At 36.5% G+C, this 24,063-nt stretch overlaps 1 protein-coding gene, 1 long non-coding RNA gene and 1 pseudogene across 3 annotated transcripts; 1 reads left to right on the top strand and 2 right to left on the bottom strand.

Moving 5' to 3' along the window:
• The first annotated feature begins 2,354 nt into the window (after nucleotides 1-2,354).
• LOC137727100 (Dof-type zinc finger DNA-binding family protein) lies at nucleotides 2,355-3,574 on the top strand. Its single transcript, XM_068466032.2, has one exon. It carries the CDS (start codon nucleotides 2,481-2,483, stop codon nucleotides 3,390-3,392), a length of 912 nt encoding a protein of 303 aa, XP_068322133.2. The 5' UTR covers nucleotides 2,355-2,480; the 3' UTR covers nucleotides 3,393-3,574.
• A 12,944-nt stretch (nucleotides 3,575-16,518) lies between these two features.
• LOC148697205 (uncharacterized) lies at nucleotides 16,519-19,849 on the bottom strand. Of its 2 annotated transcripts, XR_015962107.1 has the most exons (4): nucleotides 19,433-19,849; nucleotides 17,862-17,924; nucleotides 17,382-17,444; nucleotides 16,519-16,709 (listed from the first exon to the last, which is right to left on the bottom strand). It is a non-coding gene; the product is annotated as an uncharacterized LOC148697205 (long non-coding RNA). The 2 variants fall into 2 exon arrangements; XR_015962106.1 differs by having other exon boundaries at nucleotides 16,519-17,444; nucleotides 19,433-19,848.
• Nucleotides 19,850-21,539: 1,690 nt separating this feature from the next.
• Nucleotides 21,540-22,865, bottom strand: LOC148697206 (uncharacterized; annotated as a pseudogene).
• Nucleotides 22,866-24,063: the final 1,198 nt, after the last annotated feature.

The following is a 24,063-nucleotide window of genomic DNA, read 5'->3' on the forward strand; positions in this document are numbered from 1 at the left end:
CTACCAATTATGGAGATATATTTATTTTGGAAAATTACTTAGCTACTTAAAGATGAGTAGGAACTCTTACTCAAAATTTTTAGTATTTGAATCACAGAGTTTTGTGCATATAATCAAAACCATTCATATTATCAATCACACTGTCAAGATCATTTTTGTAAAAAAAAATGAATTAAAACTAAGATCGTTTAGTCAATGTGTTCTAGCAAATACATAGACGGTTCATAATGCTTTTACCAATTCCGTTCATTTGTTTTTATACAGTTCAATGACTAAACAACTTTAGTTTTAATTCATTTTTTGCATAGATGATCTTTCTAGGGTGACTTATAATATGAACGGTTCCGATTATAAACATAAAGTTCTATAAATTGGTAACGAACAATTTTGAGTAGGAGTTCCTACTCATCCTTTGAGTATCCAAGTATTGTTCTTTATTTTGTACTCTACTATATTGTGCTCTCTCTCTCTCTCTCTGGGAGTTATAATACGTAATATTGTAATTTTTTTAAAGGGGACAACCATAATATTGTAATTAAACTCATTAGTTTCAACATATTATATTCAATAATTAGAATCATTTTCATATAACTCAAAATTTTCTGCCTATTATAAGGTCTTCTGTAATATGCCGAAAAAAATTAGTGTGATACCAATATATTGGACTCATATAAGAATTATACTCATACAATGGGCTGGAAATTTGGATTCAAACTATTAATAGTGTTATAAATATCACTATTAATAGTGTTATAAATATCAAACTATTAATAGTGTTATAAATATCAAACTCAAACCCCATGATTCCTATATATAGGGATTACACTCACTCAAACTACTATGGAAGGTCTAAGAGTTTAATTCTTATAAAATTGGAATCAAACTCAACCGGCTCACTGTGAAAAGCCTTAGTCCAAGTTTCATACATAATAGTCATCATAATAATAAAAAAAAACCTATGAAAAAATGAAAAAAAAATTAGAAGAGAACTCTTAGTAAAAATTTGGAAGTACTGATCTATCGCTATAGCGTAATAACCATAATCATATGGCCTCCATTGAATTCAATTACTGTGTTATGTCATGGTCCATATGATACTAACAAAAATACACTGCCAAATTAGGTATACTTGTAACTCTGTTCCTTTCATTAAAGCTATTATTGATGACCCTCATCCTTTCGAATTAATTAACTTATCGTCAGGGAATGTCCACAAAAAGCTAATTAGGTTGTCATGAAATTGACCTATCAAGCTAAAATTTCTTCGCTAGCTGTTAAATTACTCAGCCAGTGATCAGCCCAATTTCTTCCACTGCCTTCAATTCCTTTGTTTATATGGAGATTGGAGACTTACAAGTTACGAACTAAATAAATTAGCTAGAGTACAAGATTAGGTATATTTGTAATGTTGCTCCTCATTAATTAATCATGCTTCTAATAACCTTCACCCTCTTAAGTTCTACTTAAGCATTTATTCCTCAAACTCATTGCCCTAGTTGCAAGTTCTCTGATCCCAAGGGACCATATAATATATATATATATATATATATAGAGACACGGCCCGGCCATATTGGTCATTTGGAAACACAGAAAGTGTGACAACTAATAAGAAGCTTTGACTTTGTTAAAAAATAAAAAATAAAAAATAAAAAAAATCTTTGACTTGTCAACCCCAATCACTGTCATATGAACTCCCCAACGAAGAAATGCCACATGAGTTCGAGAAGGGCCACGACTAATCCGCCTAGTAAAGAGCATGCCGTAACATGCATGTAAACATGAAATAATTAACTCACTTCACATTAGCAAAATCATGATAAATTTTTGTTTTATTTTACGTGTTATAATGTGTTAGTAATATAATTAATATATCTCACTTTTAAGTTATCAAAACAAGATAAATAAAGTATAATAGTTTTAATAGAATAGTAACCGTGTAACCCTAAAGGGTTGATCTGGCAGAAAGTGAGCAAAAAATTGAAACCTCCACCCCAAGTTCAAACTCACACAGGTATATTCTTTGGTGTCACTAGCTCTGCTTTGGTGTATTATTTGACCTGGAGAATCAAAAGTATGTTACCATCTTATTTAGTATTAGGATTGTATGAGAAGAGAAATTAATCTATTATATGGTAAAATACCTTCTATATTAAAAAAAAACATATAATTATATGAAAATGTTCCGAATACACCTAAAAATCTCTCCAAAATCATAATCACAATCACAATCACAATCTCAGTCTCACACCCTTCCTTGGTCGTGACGCTTCCCCAACCGCCCACGTTCATCGCCAACCCCACCTTACAAATTAGTAAGAGATTCACATACAAATTTCACTCCCACACACACACGCACACATGCCTTTGCACTAACTCCAACACATACCCTCCAAATTCCAAAGCCTCTTATAATTATATACCCCCAAACTCTATTTTCTCACAACCCCAATTCCAAATTTTAATCACAATTGATTTTCAAAATGTTCACAGATCCTACTGTTAAACAAATGCTACAGTGCCCTCCATCTGGGCAAGGGCAATTCATGATGATGGAGATGAAGAGACCATGGAACAAATCCCATATTGAGGTTGCCCCAAACTGCCCTCGATGTGCCTCTTCCAACACCAAATTTTGCTATTACAACAACTACAGCCTCTCACAGCCAAGGTACTTTTGCAAAGGGTGCAGGAGATATTGGACAAAAGGAGGCTCCTTACGCAACGTCCCAGTTGGTGGCGGCTGCCGCAAGAACCGCCGTGGTAAAGCGGCCAAACTCGCACAGACTGACCGCGCTTCATTAAGTTACTTTCAGCATCACAACTCATCAAGTGGTACTGAAGATGATCCGTCCGGAAATAATCAGCCAGGTGGATCTAATGCATCAGATATTGATTTGGCTGTTGTGTTTGCCAAATTCTTAAACCACAACTCCACTACCCCTGATGATCATTATCATGACCCCAATTTGGTAATTTCAAGATCAGCATTGAACGATCACGATGGCTCACAAAATTCTTCCAAGGCTGATGATCTTGTTGAAGCAGTTGATCATTATTTACTTGAAGGACATCAACAATCACAGGAAGAAAATGTTCAAACGTTTATGGGAATTAATCACAATGATGATATGAACATTCATGAATTTGAGTTACAGGGTTTACTAGGAGACGAAGACCAAGTGGTGCAAGATGTGTTTTGGTCCGATGATGCAACGACGTCGTCTTTGCCAAGCAGTACTGCTAGTTTTACATGGCAACCGATGGTGCATTTGCAAGAGTTGGACTGTTCACTACCATCAGACGATGATCAAATGAAGATATCGACCAATTTATGTGGCGATAATTGGAGCTCCATTGATTTTTCAGGGTTTGAAGTTTTCTCACGATCTTAAATATTGGATGCAAATTTACAAGCATTTGATTAGTTATTTGTTGTGTTAAGTTCATTTCATTTACAATTTTTGTTCCAATATATATAGTTGGAAAGTTTAGTACGGTTACATTGCCATGGAAAATAAATATCATGGCATATACATAAATACTATGATATAATACAATAAACCTTTTTTCATAATATGTTGTCAAGCGAGTAATCAATTGATATTAGCGTTAATTTCTGCTGAGCTTATATATATATAGACACACACACACATTCAAAGAGGCTTCTAAGGTTAGTTTTATTGTCATACGTCCTTAAAATGTCATCCCTCAATCTCCTGAACCTTATATTATATTAAACAGCTTTGGACCATCATTAAGAAACAAGTTAGCTGCGACCTTGCACGAACTACTATTGGTTATGTGAGGATGGTATATATTATACTAGATTACCCATTCAAATTTCCTACTTAATCAATTATACTTATAAGTTAGAGGTATTAAGTGCGAATCTTATGGATGATGATTTTGTTACCAAATTAGATTGCCCATTGTGTAGCTTAGCCTGAATCCTCCCTCCCCTTAGTGTAAAATATATTGTTATACTCCAAAAAAATAAAAAAAATCAATTATACTTTACTGCATTGAAAACAATATTGTTAAACAATTTTAAATAATGTAAAGATTGAAGCAGCAGCTTCAATGGAGATGATCGAAGAAACCAAATTGTAGAGAGAAAGAGAGAGAGAGAGAGAGAGAGAGAGAGAGAGAGATTGAGAGTTGAGAGAAGTTTTCTTTGTATTTCTTGAGAGTGAAGTTATCTTCTTACACCTTAGCTATATGTATTTATCTAATTACATGGCTTGTAACACAAGCTAAGATATGGATAATATTCTCACAATCTAACAACCACAGCACCAGATTCTAATAACCTTGTAACTTCCTTGGATCTTGTGACACTTGTCATCATCTAGACCCTTGAATTCCTTTAACTTGGATTCTCATCTTTGTGCTTGTTGTCTTTACTTAAATCCTCATCATTGTGTTTGTCTACACTTTTACATCCCCCCCTCAATCTCATGCTCGAGTGAACTGAGCATGAGATTGCCAGTGTTGTTGAAACAAGGGTGCAGATAAACCCTTTGTGAGTATATCAGCAAATTTTTTAGAAGAGGAAACATGCTGCACTTGAAGATCTCCTTTTGTGACCCTTTCATGAACAAAGTGATAGTCGATCTCGATGTGTTTGGACTTGGAATGAAACATAAGATTGGTTGATAGAGTTATAGCTGAGATGTTATCACAGTGAATCATTGGTGCTTGATAAAGAGGAATGTATAAATCACAAAATAACTATCTTATCCAAGCTATTTCAACAATTGTGATAGCAAGAGCTTGATACTCAGCTTTTGTAGATGACCTCGACACAGTGTGCTGCTTCTTTGATGCCCAAGAAATAGGATTAGATCCTAGAAAAATTACAAACCATGAGGTGGATCTTCTATCATTTGGATCCCCGACCCAGTTTGCATCACTATAGGATTGAAGATGTATTGGTCCTGGTTTAAAATGAATCCCATAATTTGATGTGCCCTTGAGATATCTGATACTTCTTTTTACCTGCAATTACATGTGACTCGATAGGATTATGCATGAATTGACATGCTTAATTCACATAGAAGGCTATGTTAGGCCTTGCAAATGTGAAATATTGAAGTGCTCTAACTACACATCTATATTGATCAGGACTATGATATGGTTTTCCATTATTTTTTAAGAGTCTGTGATATGGTAAGCACAAGGTAGCAAATGGTTTACAATCTTGCAAATCCACTCTATCAACTAACTCACTGATATATTAGGACTATGAAATAAATAAGTCTTCTTCTGTGTGACTAATTTGCCGCCCCAAAAAAATAATGCAAATTGCCTAAATCTTCATCTCAAACTTTGTAGTAAGTTATTTGATCACCTAAGATATCAACTGAGATGAGCTACCAGTTAAAATTACATCATCAACATAAAGCATCAACGCTACAATGCCTTGTTGAGAGTGTTGAACAAATAAAGATGGATCAACATGTGAAGACTTGAATCCCAATGCTGCTAAAAAACTGGTAAACCTGTCATTCCATGTTCTTGGAGCCTATTTAAGCCCATAAAGTGATTTTTTAAGCTTGCAGACATAATTGGATGGATGTTGTGAGCTTTGAAACCCTGGAGATTGCTCCATATACATTTCTTCTTGTAAAATGCCATGTAAGAAGACATTTTTCACATCTAATTGCCTAAGTTGCCACTTGAACTGTGATGCTAAAGCAAGAATAAGTCTAATGGTTGTAGGCTAAACCACAAGAATAAATGTTTCTCCATAGTCTACACCTTCATCTGGACTATAGCCCTTTGCTACAAGCCTTGCTTTATACCTTGCCATAGTGCCATTTGTTTTGTATTATGTACACCCATTTACACCTAACCAAGTTTTTATCAATTGGAAGTGGAAACAAAAGACCATGTATATTAAGAATGTAGTGCATTTATCTCTTCATGCATTGCATTTTGCAATTTTGATACTTTGGAAATAGCCTTAAATGTTTTTGGCTTTGAGACAAGTGACTGAGAACCAATACTGGCTGAGAAAGCTTTCCTTTTGGTAATACCATTCTTGGATCTTGTTAACATAGGATGCACATTCATTAGTATTGGAAGAACAACATGAAGTTGTTCATGTTGGAAATCATGATCCACAGGGATTGGATGCTGTTAGGCGTGTTTCCTAATATTTCAAGACTAGGAGATTGATTTGAACTATGACTTGGTGATGAATGAATAAAATTTGGGGTAACAGATACATGTGTTTCCAAGACATCTGAGGCACTAGATGCATGCAAATAATCTAAAACACTAGATGCAACCAATGAATCTAGGGCAGTAGATGCATTTGTAGTTATTAATTTGTGATATTTGATGACGATGCATGAGTATGAAGTGGTGATATAACTTGATTAGTCAATGTAATGCATGGTAATGATGTACAAGGATGCAGTGATGAATTTGTGACTGTGGAGGTTGATGTTTTGACATAACCAGAAAAAAATTTGTATGGAAAAACCAATTCATCAAATAGCATATGTCTGGATATGTACAGTTTATTTTGAGCAATGTCTAAACATATAAAACCTTTGTAATTTCTTGCATAACCTAGAAAGAAACATGTTGTTTTTTGTTGTAATTTGAAATTGTTATATGATTTCAAGAGAGGAAAACAGGCACAACTTGTTGTGGTTATTGTGTCATTGCCTTGATATGGACTTGCCAATTCCAAGTTAGCTAGCTCAGAGGTCATATGTGAAGTTGCACCAATGTCTACAACCCAGAATTGTTCTATAGGTGCAAATGGTTGATGATTAGCATGCATTGCAGAGAGATTTAGGGGTGGTGACTTTCCTTGATAAGCAAAATTAATAGTATTGAATAGTTGAATGACCAAATTCCCAACAAATTTGGCATTGAATTGGAGAATTAGAACTTGTGACTGGTGTACTATGTCTCTGGAAGCAATCAACTGCAACATGTCTTCTTTGGTTACAAATTTGGCATGTTGGTATCTCAGATGGATGATTTGGGCAATGAGCTTGAAATGGCCTTGGAGCACCAAGAATTCTAAGACTTACATTTGGTGGAAGATATGATATGCCTCTTACTTTTCCTTTGAAGTTGTTACCCTTGTAAGCCCCATAGTGGTAAGAACCTTGATAATGACCACCATAGTTGTTGTATTGACTGCCATTGTTATTGTCTTGACCACGAGAATTATAACTAGTAGACTTTGATCCACCACCATTAACTCTTGTAGTTTTGATCATTGGTTCTAGAGCTAGAATCAAACTCAACAGAATGTGATGAGTCTTGATCAAGAACTAGAGCTCTCCCTTTATTGGTTTCAATACCAACAACCATTGCAGAACCAAAAGCTGTTGAGGACTCAAAGTATTGACCAATTGTTGTCTCTTCTGCCAACAATTGAGATCTGAAATCTTTTAGTGAAATACCATTCTCTTTGCCTCTTATAACATATATGAAAGTATTGAATTATGTAAGAAGACCTTTCAAGGCAATAATGATTATATCATCAATCATCGAAAATAACTCCTGCAGCTGCAAGATGATCCCTTGTATCTTTAATCTTTTGCAAATACAAAAGACAGATTCAAACCCGTTTTTGATGTTCTGGAGCTCAGTTTTCATCTAAAAAATTGTAGCTTTTGTAACTGTTGAAAACCTCTCAGCAGGATTAACCCATATTTCATGAGAACTTTGACTTCCAATTATGCAGGACATTGCAGTTGTAGACAAAGTTGCAATGAGTAATTGTATAAGAGCACAATCATGCATCATCTAGACAAGATAATCATCATTTTCCATCCCTTCAGTTGTAGCATCATTATCAAACCTTGGAGGACATTTTCTTGATCCATCTACAAACCCCATAATTCCATGACTTTGAAAGAGTAGTCTGATCTGAAAACTCTAGGTTAAGTAGTTAGAATCAACAAGCTTGACTGTAACTGATGTAGAAATGGTGGAGATAAAACTGGTGATCGAAGACTAAACAATCTTGAACTGATCAGTAGTAACCAACAATTAATGAGTAGAAGAAAAAGAATAGCAATTTCTTGAAGCTCTGTGGAGATTCGAAGAAGCCGATTGTCATTTATCGCAGAACAATTTGCAAATCAGAGGGTAAAGAAGAGAAATTAAAGCTTTGATTGAGATGCGAAAGCACCATTCGATGCTTGGCGATGATACCATGTAAAGACTGAAGCAGCAACTTCAATGGAGATGATCAAAGAAACCAAATTGTAGAGAGAGAGAGAGAGAGAGAGAGAGAGAGATGGAGAGAGAGAAGGAGAAAGAATGAGAGTTGAGAGAAGTTTTCTTTTTATTTCTTGAGAGTGAAGTTATCTTCTTACACCTTAGCTATATGTATGTATCTAATTACATGGCTTGTAACACAAGCTAAGATGTGGATAATATTCAAATAATCTAATAACCTTAGTACCAGATTCTAACAGCCTTGTAACTTCCTTTGGATCTTGTGACACTAATCATCATCTAGACCCTTGAATTCCCTTCACTTGGATTCTCATCTTTGTGCTTGTTGTCTTTACTTGAATCCTCATCTTTGTGTTTGAAAATAATGGAACGAAGATATTTCCTTCTGTATAACATTTCTGAATAATGAAAATAATGGAACAACAATATTTCATTCGTTAAACAGTTTTGAATAAGATATATGTATAACATTCGTTGAAAATGATGTATAACATTTTAAGCAATTTAATTTCCTTCTGTCTACTTTTCTTCTAACTTTTGATTTCTTCTGGTGAAACATTAGGCTTGACTGATTTTTTATTTAAGCACTACAGCACACAATTCAACTTTCAAAATGGTGATTAGATTTTGAAAAAGAAAATGATTCTACTGTAATTATAAAGTCATACGGAATTACACAAAATATTAATAGCGTACAAGTCCTTTATTCTTTGAATTTAGAAATCAGACGAAAGATATTTTAAGTTACACATAAATACTTAGAAATATATGTTGGATCAAAATCTCAGTAGTTAACAAATTAATCAGGCTGATATGTATGTTTTGTATTTAAATAATCGAAAGCCAGCTGGTACGGCAAAAACAGCGACGACGCACACATATATACGGCCTACAATGCAGAAACATGTTAGCTAGAGTAAGGAAGGGGCCCGATAATTGCATGAAGATGTGGTCCTGAATCCCCACCATAGCTATGCAATCCCAATTCACAACTCGATGAAATGGATTGAAGATCATTGGTCGTCATCAATTCATGGCATTTTCTAATATTGTATGCAGCAAGACAACTAGACCCGCTGTTTACTTGTGTTTAAACCTGTCTGTTTGTGTCATAAGTTGTATTCTTTTTTTTCTTTTTTCTTTTTTCTTTGTCATGCAGTCTTACGTCGAAACATGCATGTAACTAATTAAATCTGATATTATAGGAATAACTACAATCGGCGTGCACCATATATATGATAGGCATGTTCTCTCAATTTTTATGTTCATGTATACATCATATGTGAAGAAAGATATTCAAAAAACGGTAACAAATATTATACATTGAATTTCTCTCGTTTAATCAATAATTTATAGATCAAGAATTTGACAAGATTATTAATTGAACATTGAAGTAGGTTTTTTTTCGCTAGTGAAGTAGGATTTGTAATTATATTTAGGAAAAGATATTTTGTTATTCATCGTATATATTCACCCTCCGAACGGTTTTGGAAGTCTTTGTTAATTTTTATAGGTAAGCAATAGGCTAGGGCAGGATGAGTTCAGTACCACAAAAATTTGAAATTCCTATTCTTAATGGGAGTTGGTACAAGTCTATTCCATGAGTCCATGACGATGTTGTCTTAAAGTAGTCATTACTTTGCACGTTTTGTGGAGCTGCGTGATGGTGATGTAATCGGATTGGACGCATGGGTTTGGCACATCTTATTATAGGTCGTCCAATAAGCTGCAACCATGGTCACATTTTCATTAAACTTCAATGGCTCAACAGCCTCAACCAAACGCGAAACTAGGATTTTGGAAATTAAAAGGGGTAAATTTTAGGAAGGGTTACCGAATTATACCACGAGTTTAGTTTAAGCTCATGATCTCTAATAACAGTTGCTTCACTTCTCGAATAACTAACCATGTCGAATAACTAGACTACTAAACATTGACTAACATACAAATGTTTAACTAGGCTTTATTGTATCAACATGATTTATTCATATATTATCTTTGTATACCAAAAGGCGAACAAAGGCTGAAAGATAGCATAGTCGTCTACGTGCCTTGGAGCAATCTTTCTTCCCTCGTCGTTAACCATAATTCACAAGTTACAAATTTCTCTGACAATGCTCATTCATAATTGTGCTGAAAGAGGAGAATGGCTTGTGTGCACTACTACAAAAAACACTTTGCGCGACAAAATAAGTTTGTTGCACAAAGTATAATTTTGTCGCTCAAAACCTTGCGCGACGAAATTTTTCTTGCGCATGGTTCTTCGCACAAAACTCGTGACAATAAGGTATGTGCGACGAAAATTAATCTTCGTCACGCAAAGATTTTTTAATTTTTTAATTAAATTAATTTAATTTAATATTTTGCGCTATGAAATATTTTGTCGTGCAAGGTTTTTGAATTTTTGTTTTATTATTTCTCTTATTTTAATTTAATTATATTAATTGTTTGCGCGACAAAATATTTGGTAGCGCAAGATTTTTCAAATTTTTACTTTTTTAATTTAAGTTAATTATATGACTTTATTTTTTAATTACTTTAATTTAAATTGATATATTCAAAATAAAATTACATATGAAAAATAGTGATCAAATTATCCAATATATATAATATATTTAAAATGTACACATAAATTAACAAAGTACAATAATAAAATCCTAATACAAGTCTATATTGGTGGTAGTGGCGGGGGATATGGTCTAATAACATCCTAATCCTCACCTTTCGTCGTCAAAGTCTCGATGATTCCCAGCGAACAAAACAAACATGGTCAAATAATCAAAAAACAACATAAAATAATACCAAAACATCGGCATAATCTCCCCTGAAATTGGCAATACCCCAAATCCTACCCCAAACTCCACCCCACACCAAACCCAATTAATTAACACTAAAAACACATATTATTGAAAATAAAATAAAATTTGGGGAGTAAATTCCTTTTGGCAAAAATGAAAGTCAATGGGAATGAGAGAGAGGAGTGAATGTGAGAGAGAGATGAGATAGTGAGTGAGAGTGAGAGATTGAGAGGAGAGAGAAGAGAGATTAAGTGAGAGTGAGTGTGAGAGAAAGGGTCACATTTGGGGAGGGAAAGAGATGAGAGGTAAGAGAATAGAGAAAGACATTGAGAAAATTGTGGAGGACTTATTTTAGTTTTAAAAACCGTATCACTTTGCACAACGAAGGATACGAGTTTGCGCGACGAAATATTGGTCACGGAAAGTCTTAAAAAAAAAAACAAAAAAAAAAAAACAATTTCCCACGTCCTATTTTTGGTGCCCACCCAAATATAGGTTCGCCAAGCAAAATTTAAAAAATAATTTTTATAAATAATAAAAAAGAAAATAACTTTATTTTAATATTTTAAAATATAAATAAATTAAAATAAACAGGGTTGAGGAGACAAAATGTTGATTCGTCGCGCAAAGAAAATAGTTTAACTATATAAATATAAAATTAAATAAAAAATATGTTCTAAATGTTGATTCATCCATCATCTATACTATAAAGAAGTGTGTAAAAAAATGATCTAAATAGTATATTTTCATCCATCAGATACCCTACAAGAACATGGGTTCGATAGAAAATATGGTATTCCAAAATATTCTAAATAAGCATAATATCTCATAAAACGTTTCATGAAACGTAATCAATAAATCATGTTTTTCATGTATGCATTTCTACTATTAAAAAATACAATTTAAAAGGGGTCCACTCATAGATACTTCGCCGTCGAAGAGCCATGCAAACTAGCGAAGACGGAAATCGCCATAATAAATGCACCTAAGCATATAAAGGGTCCAATTAATAAAAATGTATTCAAATGATTGAATTTGGAAAAACGGGTCCAAGACATCAAAATTAGCCTAGAAGGGTCCCGAACGAAAGCCCAAAAAAAGTCAAAAAGTCAACATTGACTGGTCAAAGTCAAAGTCAACGAGTTTGAGTCGATCAACCGATCCTGGTCAAACCGGGTTAATAGGCTTGGGTTTGGTTCCGATTGGGCCTAGGGTTAGTGGACCGAATCCATGGCCCAAAGGCCTGGATCCAATAAGGTTTGGGTGTAAACGAGCCTAAAGCCCGAGTTCTATACACGGCCCAAAGGGGCCTGGTTTAACTAGGTTGGGACGAGCCAGCCCAATGGCCTGGTCTTGACGGGAAAAGAATGCCAAAGCTTGCCCAACTACAGTCGACGGCCAAAACGTCACCCTAGCCTCCGATCTAGGTGCCAAAATGAAAATGGAGGTAAGAGGAAGAAGTTGGTACCTTCGATTTGTCGTGAAACGGCCGGAGGTGGCCGGGTTTTGTCTCAAAACCCACTGTTTGCCAGACCTGGGTTTGGTATTCTCTGGGTACTCCGTAGCCTCACGAAGACGGTGGAAAGGAAGGGGAGGTCTACGAGGGTGATGGTGGTGCTGCGCCGTCACAAGGGTGCTTCTAAGGGTGTGCATGAGTGCGGGTTCAATAGGCGAGAGAGGGAAAGAGGGATAGAGTGAGAGAGAAAAGTGAGCTGAGTGAGTCTTGTGGTAAGAGAGAGAGATAGGGGATGAGGGGATGAGGGGATGAGTTGGGTTAATGTCAGGTGGTAAACGAAAAGAGAAAAGAATCTAAAAGGGAGTGTCCGGATTGGTTAAGGATAAAGGGACCATAAAATTACGAACTAAATTTGGGGAGGGGTTTTACAATCTACCCCCCTTAAATAAAATTTCATCCCGAAATTTAAAATAACTTGCTACACTAAAATACTCGAAAATACGAAGAATATATATATATATATAGACACACACACATAACGAAGAATTCAAGTCAGAGCGGTTGCACAAAATGGAAAATGCCACACCGTCATGATCGGGTTGCAATGATTCCATCTTTCGTGCCTCCAGGCTCATACCTTCTTCCCCCGTCAGTGTAAAAGTAGAAAATATACTTTATAAAAATATAAAGTCAAATACATATAATAGCATAGGGTCAAAAGTATGTACATATAATACGATGATGTCAAAATAGATATGTACTAACATATAGGTTGAAAACTCGTACTAAAATTAACAGGGAAAGTGGAAATGACTCGACTAAACATTTGTAACATCTGAAAACCAATATATAGCTATAATAAGGTAATTTAAAATACTTATTCTGAAAACCAAAATTGAAAATGAAGGTCTCGCTTGAGCATTTGAAATGCCACATACTCTGAGAACAAATGTGTCTTTGGATCGAGCCCCAACAATTACAAATCTGTAACAATTGCCGTAGACGGGTCTACCTGCCCACTTGCTTAATGAACCTAATGAATAAGTTATCGATACAATAATCAGCCGCCTACGATATCGACCGCACATTAGTTATCTCAATAACCAAGCAGTAATTTTCCAAGGATGCACAATTTCGTATATCATAATTTCGATCTTCCAAATACCATTTTGCCCCACAATGTGAGAGTGTACAAAGATCGTCTGATTCTTACCTCGACCGTGTTGTCGTACAATTCTAGAGCACACTAAACAACTATGCTAGAAGTGTTTTGACATTCACGTACTCACAATCAATAAGGTCCTGAAGCGAAGTAGTGGAAAGATGCATTAAGGCGCACACATATCATTGGAAAAGAACTACTAGAGTACGATATGATGTTTATTAATTGTAGCAAGATAATGAGTGGTAATTATTCAATCCTGCGTGAAGATAGTGATGCAATCTGCTGATCACCTGCACTATAATCTTCACCAATCTTTGCTAAAAGACAGCTTAACCTCACACTTACATGGACCTCTTCCTGGTAAGTCTGGTAAACCTGTGGAAAGGTTATGCTCCTAACGTTCATGTCCGAATCGATAAGAACTGGGCTCACACTCCATCGAAACGATCGATTGTGAATTTGTCACTGATTGAGAGAGAAACCATGTCGAGAAGGCTAAAAGAACACTCAAGAATTTGAGGGTCAAAATAAGTCCATCAAAACTAGAGTACAAGACTAAGGATACTTAGCAGTTTCACGATACTTTGTGAAGATTTTCAATTTCCAACGATGCAATCCTTTTTAGGAATTAATGAGAATAACGTCTACTACCAAAGAGTCTCTTGAGAAAAAATATTTAGATGCCAACAAAGAACCCATTTGAAAGATGTACCTTAGGATTCAAGAGAAATGGCTACCATGTTAATAGTAGACCCAAAAGCTCGAGCCAAGCAAGCAGAAAACAAGAAGTCACCTTCCCCGATAAGCAGTATCTCTTGAGAGTCATTGTAGTGCTCAAACCACCTCTCCATTTTTGCTTAGTAGCAGATTTCTGGTCAAATAAGGTCAATGTTGGTGGAAAGAAGAAAAACTCGCAAATGATCAACCTAAAAACCCATGAGAGCACACACCTTTCGAGATAAAGGTAAATTCTACATGTGCTTAAGCCACAAGATGAATGAACACAATGCGTCCTCCTAAAGAAGTATTTAATCTAAATGAAGTCAACGCTCGAAGAATTTGGTGTGAAGCTGACAATTGATGTTTAATGAACTTGACCTCGTGGTTGGAGTAAGCAAAAAGGTTAACGATAGACCAATCGCCTAGGATTGGTCTAAGGATCCACACACATTTCCTCAACTGGAACGATTCCGAGAACACTAGTTCAATCCCACTAATTGCCACTTACTAAACTTCGTAACAACTAGTGCTTTCTCACTTCCTCTAACACGTATTTCAAATGTTTCGAGTAGTTTCCAAAGAGATATGACTCTGCTAGCCATTCCTAGGGAACACATGTTGTAAAGTAACATCAACATTTCAAATTTCTAGTTGGTTAAGAAGTTGGTCTTAACCAACTTGTACCACTAAGATTTTTCCATTTCCCAACATTCCGATGTAGATCCGACTCCACCTACAATTCCCAAGGAATGCATGTTGCAGAGTATCGATCCACTGTTGAAAGTCGTTCAACAATCCATTTTGTCACCAATGAGGCACTATCCCGACACGAATTTCTTTTTTTTCCACAAGATGTGATTATTCATGCAGTATGAGGGTTGCACAACCATGCCGAATGATAACAAATATGGAAGTCGTAACATCCAAATGATGTCATGACCGATACACTACTATAGTAACAGAAGATCTTAAGTATGCTCTAATACCAATCTGACACGCCCCGAACCTTAGGGGCGGGCAAACGAGTACAGGAACCACTGGTCAGGGCGGGTAATTAAGGTTTGGGGCAGGTACGGGCCAATTCCTAATTTTTAAAAAGAGAAACGGGGCAGGGTGGGGCTTTGAAATTTTAGGTTCGGGCCGGTTCCAGAAGTATAGAAAATCGGGTACCCGGACCAACCCGTTTGTAATTGTAATGGACTGACGAGATTGAAGAGGAACCTACTTTCAAATATGAATCGTTAGTTTTACCCTATGAAGGTCTCCTTCTCGAGCTCGACTCTCATCTTTGTCACTAGTCCTCGAACTCAGACTCAACTCTCTCTCGTCGTTTCGCCTCGTCCTCTCCTCCACCACCCCGAGCTCGACTCTGTCACTCGACCTAGGTCTTCTCAAGCTTGAGTTTAAAAGTTTACAAAGACTAAAAAAAGTCGTCGCCGTCAAACTCATCAACGCATCTGCATCAATACCCGCCCCCCGTCCTCTCGCCGAGCTTTACCTAAGTACACGTGGCATTCGGATTGCAGTCACAAAGTCCCCCGACCCACCATCCCATCTTCACCGTTTTGAACTCTAGCAAGAGTGACAACTCCATATTCCAAGTCGGGCTGAAGAGTCCGATCAGGGATTTGAACCGACGGTTGGTATTTGCAGGGAGATTCATGAAGACAGCATTTGGGTCACGTTTGGACTCTGAATCCACCGAGCTCGTTATTTTCAAAACAGTTCAATGGGATTTGGCAGCTGGGTGAGAATCCAAATGGGTAGCGAATTGTTTTGGTGGATTTTCCCGATTTGCATGTGGGTATGCAGGAGCTTGAGTTTTGAGCTTTGGCTATGGCAGCTATGGGGGTTGAAAAGATGAGGATGGTGACAACAGGGATCAAAGTCAGAGATTTTCGGCCTGTGGGGACCCGTAGAACCGACCCGTTTCAAAAGGGCCAGGTTAGGTCCGAATCTCATTTTGAAAAATCCAAAACCCGCCCCACCCCGCCCCGTATTCTTTACAAACAGGTCGGTTTGGTTCCTTCAATTTTGGGCCCGGCCTGGCCCGTGCCCACCCCTACCGAACCTGATGTCCGTGGGACATTTGAATAATCATGTATTGGTCAACACCCAAGGGTGACAAAAGCCATTTATTGAAAATATGAGAACTAAAATATGAATAAGATAAAAGAAATTTAAATATAATTAATATGCAAATGAGGAACGTGTTCAAAGCATACAACTAACTAGAACACTAAAAGAAATAATATAAAATTGAATGAATAAATGAATGGGTCCTACACCGAGAGGGCTCGAAGATGCCGATACGGAAGTGCCTTGACGCTGGGATCGTAAACCTCGAATCTAAATCCTGAGGGGGCGCAAAACAAACATGAATGGACCAAGTTGATATACATATATAATAAAACAGTTATCAACATACTAACCCCCAAAGCTTTATGAAAACTAATAACATAATAAGTGGTAAGTTTTCTGAAAACCCTAGAATGCGATAAAATATCTCATAAAGCATATATTGTATATAGTGTGCTAAATAATGGTATCAGTATAATATCTCCTGGCCCAATACCAGCACCATGTCTCTCGACCCGAAGCCAAAGATTATTTTCTCCCGGCCCATTACCAGCTCCATGTCCCTCAGCCTGAAGCCAAGGATTATTTCTCCTGGCCCACAACCAACACTAAATCCTCGCCCTAGGCGGAATAGTGACCACTAGATACACGCAAAACATTAAACATAATCTTTCCAAACATAGGTACATATATCTCAAAATAATCTTCAAAGTATAAAGTCATCCATCATCTATACTATAAAGAAGTGTGTAAAAACATGTTCTAAATACTATATCGTCATTAATCAGATACCCTACAAGAACATGGTTAGATAGAAATATGGTATTCCAAAATATTCTAAGTAAGCATAATATCTAATAAAACGTTTCATAAAACGTAATCAATAAATCATGCTTTTCATGTATGCATTTCTACTATTAAAACATGCAATTTAAAAGGGTCCACTCACAGATACTTCGCCATCGAAGAGCCACACAACTAACGAAGACGAAAATCGCCATAATAAATGCACCTAAGCACATAAAGGGTCCAATTAATAAAACTGTATTCAAACAATTGAATTTGGGAAAATAAAAGTAAAAAATTGATCCAGGACGTCGAAATTAGCCTATGAGGGGTCCCAAATGACAAAACATTAAACATAATCTTTCCAAACATAGCTACATATATCTCAAAATCATCTTCAAAGTATAAAGTCATCCATCATCTATACTATAAAGAAGTGTGTAAAAACATGTTCTAAATAGTATATCGCCATCCATCAAATACCCTACAAGAACATGGGTTCGATAGAAAATATGGTATTCCAAAATATTCTAAGTAAGCATAATATCTAATAAAACATTTCATAAAACGTAATCAATAAATCATATTTTTCATGTATGCATTTCTACTATTAAAACATGCAATTTAAAAAGGGTCCACTCACAGATACTTCACCGTTGAAGAGCCACGCAACTAGCGAAGATGGAAATCACCATAATAAATGCACCTAAGCACATAAAGAGTCCAATTAATAAAACTCTATTCAAACGATTTTATTTGGGAAAACGAACATCAAAAACTGATCCAGGACGTCGAAATTAGCTTATAAGAGGTCCCAAACGAAAGTTAAAAAAAAAAATCAAAAAGTCAACATTGACCGTTGATCGGTCAAAATCAACGTCAAATCTGACCGTTGACCGAGTCAAAGTCAACAGTTCCAGGCTCATCAACCGAGTCCTGGTCAAACCGTGTCAATGGGCTTGGGTTTGGTTCGGGTTGGGCCTAGGGTTTGTGGACCAGATCCATGGCCCAAAGGCCTGGATCCAATAAGGTTTGGGTGTAAACGGGCCTAAGGCCTGAGTCTTATACACGGCCCAAAGGGGCCTGGTTTGACTGGGTTGGGATGAACCAGCCCAATGGCCTGGTCTCGACGGGGAAAGAACGTTGGAGCTTCCCCTGCTCTAGTCGATTGCCAAAACGTCACCCTAGCCTCTAATCTAGGTGCCAAAATGAAAGTGGGGGTGAGAGGAAGAAGTTGGTACCTTCGATTTTTCGTGAAACAGCCGGAGGTGGCTGGGTTTTGTCTTGAAAACCATGGTTCGTTGGACCTGGGTTTGGTGTTCTCTGGGTACTCACTACTAGAAAATAGGCTATTACTGGCAATGTAAAAACAAACAAAAAACCTAATTACTATCGGAGTTTTGGTAAAAATCAGACATCAAATCATGCAATGTCGAATAAGAAAACCGACACCTTTGCTAGCATCACGAAAAAGGTATTGATGTTGGTTAGTCCCCTTAATCTGCCACCAAGTAGCATCAATTAAAAGTGACATCGAGGCTCACGTCGGTTACAAGCGAAATTAAGTACTGACAAAGACTGGCAGATGGAATAAACTGGTGTTGGTCCTAACCGACACCATCTAACAATTTGAAAAATATAATAACTAAAATAATGTCATCCATAAGCGACACCACAAACTTTTAATAATAATAAAAAATATATATGTCTCAATTATTAATAATAATTACCAAAAGTTAAAAATATATAGAAACGGAATATGTTTAGATTTGAGAAATGTGGATTGGGAAATCACCTCGGTGGTGAGGTAAATAGGAGCACCGGTACCAGTACGTTGGGCGTAGCGTCCCTTTTCGAGGAAACGAGTGATACGGCCAACGGGGAATTGGAGGCCGGCTTTAACTGACTTGGACACCGACTTCTTCCTCTCTCCAAGTTTTTGGGGAAATGAAAACAATTAGTTTAGGAGGGAAAACAAATTGTTATTCCCTCAAAATTCAAAAAGTCACTTTTGTTTTCCTACATTTTCCAATCTAAGCACACAGATCTCCAAATCACACTAATTTTCTCACTGATTTCGCATCCAAAACACATCGAAATGAACAAAACCTACATTCATTTTTCAACCACGGTGTGGATTCTAAGATTACATGCAAGCTCGAAACCAAGCTAGAAAACGGAAACTAAAATGAGAGGGAGTAGTTGGAGGCTTACCAAGTCGAGAGCTCGAGAACTAGTTGGGGTACGCGATCAACAGTGGTGGAACCCATTATGCAGAACTAGAAGCTCTGTGCGTGGAAACGGAGAAGTGCGTCGGTGGGATAGGGGGAGATGTGCAGTGGAGAGATGGAGGAAGGGATAAAACTTGGCTAGTTTTGATTTGTAGGCTAAAAGGAGATGTTTGCAGTGTTTTGATTTGTGGATTTTCAAAAGAGAAGAAGATGGAGGGATGGGAAATGGAGAAGTCGAGGAAAAAGAGAGAGAATACGAAAGAGATAGAGGGATGAAGGAAGGTTGAATGGGTGGGTACAGAGAGAGACGGAAAATAGAGGGGGTGAAGAAGAACATGTTAGGAAAAAAAAACAAAAAAAACAAAAAGGAAGTGAGAGAAATAAGGCATGTGTGTCAGAGAGAGAGAAAGAAACCCATGTAAGGGAACCGGCCAAAGAAGGAAAGAAAAAATTATGTGATGTGTGTGTAAGAGGGAGAGAGTCACGTGAAGTAATGGGAGGAGAAGGATAGTGTATTAAAAAGGGGAAATGTCTGATAGATGCTAACAAAAGTGGGTTTTAAAACCCAAATAAAACATTCAAATCCCCAATGCAATTATTAGTTTCGACTACAACCGACACCAGGTTTTACAATATTTAAAAATAATTATTAATGTCGGGTACAAGCGACATGATTCTTTTTTTAACCGACACTAACTTTATGTCGGTTTAAAGCGACACGATTTTCTTTTTATACGACACCACCATTTAAAAAGATTAAAAGCTATGTCGGTTATAAGCGACATTAATAGTTTATGTCAGTTATAAGCGACATAGACATTTTATGTCGATTATACCCGATAGTAATTTCAACACCATGTAAAGAGTGTCGGAAATGTCTTATCCACCAGTATATTATATAAAACCAACACTAACCAGTGACACAATAAGCCACTTTTGTAGTAGTGACTCTGGGGCTTCACAAAGACGGTGGAGAGGAATGGGAGGTCTATAAGGGTGGGGGTGCTGCTGTGCCATCACCGGGGTGCTTCTAAGGGTGTGCATAGGTGCGGGTTCGATAGGCGAGAGAGGGAGAGAGAGAGAGAGTGAGAGAGAAGAGTGAGCTAAGTGAGTCCCGAGGCAAAAGAGAGATAGAAGATGAGTTGGGGTGATGCCACGTGGCAAACGGAGAGAGAAGAGAATCTAAAAAGGAGGGTCTGGATTGGTTAAGGAAGGGGACTGAATTGAAAACTTCAAATACTTTTAGGGGAAAAGTAAAATTATGAACTAAATCTGGGAAAGGGTTTTACATTAAGCGAGAAATATTGATATTCATCGTGCAAAGTTTTTAAAAAATAATAAAAAAAATTATGAAAATAACTATATTTTAAAATTTATAATATAAAATTAAATAAAAAAAGAAAATAAATTGGTTTAGGTGACAAAATATTTGGATTTCGTCGCACAAAGGTTTAAAAAAATAATTTTTTTATTTTTGTAAAGACTTTGCTCGACGAAGTTTAAAATTTTGTCGCGCAAAGTAACTTTATGTGACGATGTTTGTTTCATCGTCAAGACTTTGCACGACAAAGTTCAAAATTTCGTTGCTTAATGTGACTTTGCATTACGATGTGTGTTTCGTCATGCAAAATTTCATCATGCAAGGAATTTTTTTATTAGTGATGGTACGGGTACACAGCCATGGTGGCATCCATGGCAATGATGCTAGGGCATATGTTAGTTTCTCTCCATATGTTCTCCCATTATTGGCACGAAACACCACCTTAATAGTATACCTTTGTCATACACGTTTCTCTCGCTAAAGAGGCTCATTTTTGCCAATATAGTTAGTGACTAGAGGGTTACTGTTAACATTTTTTTAGTGTCTATTGGAATTTAAAAATACAGATATAAATATGTGAAGTTGCGATTGTTTTGAAGCATATGTGGGTTAATTAAGTCAGTTGGGCGTGACGGTTGCTTTCCTGCATGTGTACGTTTTCTTGTCATCAGTCACACAGTTTAGGTACCCTAATCTAATCGTATTCCTTTTATATTGTTAAATTAAACAAAACCAACGCTCCCTCCCCCAATATTTTTTTAAACTAAAATCATGTTTCCACAACCAAGTAGTCTTGGAAGTAATACACAAGAAGGAGCTCTCCTTCAACTTCTTTGTATTAAAGAATATGCAACAGTAATGAAACTTATCTCTCTCTTTTCACTCTGTAAAACATCAAACACAAATCCAAGACTTAACTAGGTCATTGTGTTTGGGGTGCCAATTTTATGTATCTAATTAATTAGATTAAAACAAATACAACACGATTATAAGTCATCATGTCCGAGATTACCAACTCAAACGTGACTAATTATTAAATAGGTAACACGGCACGGCACACTTGACCTATTGCATTCGCATTCAAGCATGTTTCAGATGATGTTTAAGATTGTGAAACCCACAGAGGTGCCAAATAACACTGGCAGTCAAGTTTCCACCTTCAGTCACATTGGCCCCCATTGCATCTATCACTTTGCTAAGAAATGGCATGATAACCTAGTCATTCCCAAAAACCTCATTTCACTAATTAATAAGTACTTCTACAATCAGCAAACTTATTCCAAATTCTACTAAACAAATGATGAGCCAGTTTTCCATGTATTCAAACTTAATTTGTCCTTGTCTCCGAATTCATTTCTTTATGACAAGTAAGATACTGAGATGTATTGGCACTATCTTTCCCAATTAAACTTGACGAACGAGTTCAGTAACCCTATAACATCATTGCTGATTAGTTTTTCAGTTGATACTGAATTTATAGCTAAACTATTCCCCAACCAATAAAGTTGAGTGGCACCTTCCAATTTCACGAAGAAATTCATGATTAATAGAGAGAAAAGAGAAAAGGCAAGGAATTAAAAATATGTTTTCCTTCAAAGGGAACATAAAATACAAGGTCCTGATACTGGCAGACATGAGCTAGGAGTTGCTCTATGTTTCTGTCCTTGGCATTGACGGCCTTGTAGAAATCTTGAACCGACAAGGCGACAACACAGAAGGTGGAAGTGGAATAGACGCTATGCCACACGATCCATCGTCACTTCCGAAAACTCTCCATTTAGCCTTTTTATTGCAATTCTTCTGAACATTTGAAATTAATTTTGGCTGCCACGATCTTCCGCTTAATGATAATTGGTTAGTTACTTGGTTGTTGCTGATATGACTTGCTGCATTGAGTGCTGATGGAAAAGGCCCAATAATGTGTTGAAGTTGAAGCTCTTCTTTGAGGTCAGGATAATGTGACCATGGCTGAGAGGCCATGAATTACAATCTAAAAAAATTGTTTGAGAGGAAGGAGAGAAGACTGTTAGACATCTTCATTAACTGTGATGAGAAATAAACCAATTGCAAATGAGGCAAGGAATTGACATTCCATATACAGTATCTAAGATGGAAACAAAATTCTGGCCCAAATAATTGATCATGAAATAGCCTGAGTGGGCTGTTCTCAGAGTGTGGGCTGATCTTGCATTGAAAAATAATTAAGATTGGAGCTGTATTGAGCATCAAAGCCACTCAAAATAACTATGTCACCTCAAAAATAATCCAGCTTAGAACTTCGCAAGACTCCAAGGTCCTCCTGCACTCATTTCTGTACAAATTTTCCTTTGTGTTTTGTTTTTTATCGTTGGGTGCATGATGACTTACAGTTTTCATTGGTTGTTGACAAACAATACAATATTTATAAAAATATTTTACAATGAGCCAAAAAACATCGAATTTAAGAAATACATGCCCATACAATGTTGCTGGACACAACTAGATAACAAACTCATCACAAATATATATTGTCTTTGCATCCATGTCAGTAGAACTAGAGACTTTCTCCAACCAAATACAAACAATTACCGCTAAATTGATATACAAAGGGCTTCTAGTTTAGATGTAATTAATAGTATTCACTAGAAGTTTCACATTATTTCTTGTGCTATTGTGACAACATCAATAGAAGTGTCAATGTTATTTAAGTTGAGAAGTGATGGCATGTCTGACCTTTTTGTTTATCTATGAGGTATGTTGAGCTTCTTGCATTTTTTTCTGGTACGCATGTGTCTCCAATATTGTTCATTTACTATTCATGCAATTTAGTTTATACTTTTATAGCAATTTCTGACCTCTTTTAATTCCCTTTTCTTCACCATCTTAATTAGCTGGAAAGTGTTATGGGAGCAGTATATATCAAGCAAAACCACAAATGCAAATTGAATTAGTTTTGCAAATTAAAATCACTCTCAGTGGGCTACCAAATGTAGTTGGAGGATCACTTGCCCCCACCATCCATACATTACTTATCTCCTTACAGATATCCACTTGTTTCCATTTCACATTGAGGAGACATCCTTATGAGACCCCTACCCTAATGATACATCATTTTCCTTATTCTTTTCTGTTTGTATGTTTCCTATATTCCCAAAATTCTCCTCATTGGCACACTGACTAGAGATTCCCTATATTGTAGGCCTCTAGACCCAACTATGTTCACTTTCCATCTTCTTCAAGAGTTCTAGTGGCTTCCGCTACAATGAATTCAGCAATTGAATTCTTTAAAAGAAATTAGCGCAAGATCTTTTAAA

The sequence above is a fragment of the Pyrus communis genome, chromosome 5 (assembly GCF_041283825.1).
Source record: "Pyrus communis isolate YQ-2024b chromosome 5, ASM4128382v1, whole genome shotgun sequence".
Taxonomy (NCBI): domain Eukaryota; kingdom Viridiplantae; phylum Streptophyta; class Magnoliopsida; order Rosales; family Rosaceae; genus Pyrus; species Pyrus communis.

What these genes read in the sequence shown, in the direction of transcription:
- LOC137727100 (XM_068466032.2), top strand. Translation starts at nt 2,481, where the DNA reads ATGTTCACAGATCCTACTGTTAAACAAATGCTACAGTGCCCTCCATCT.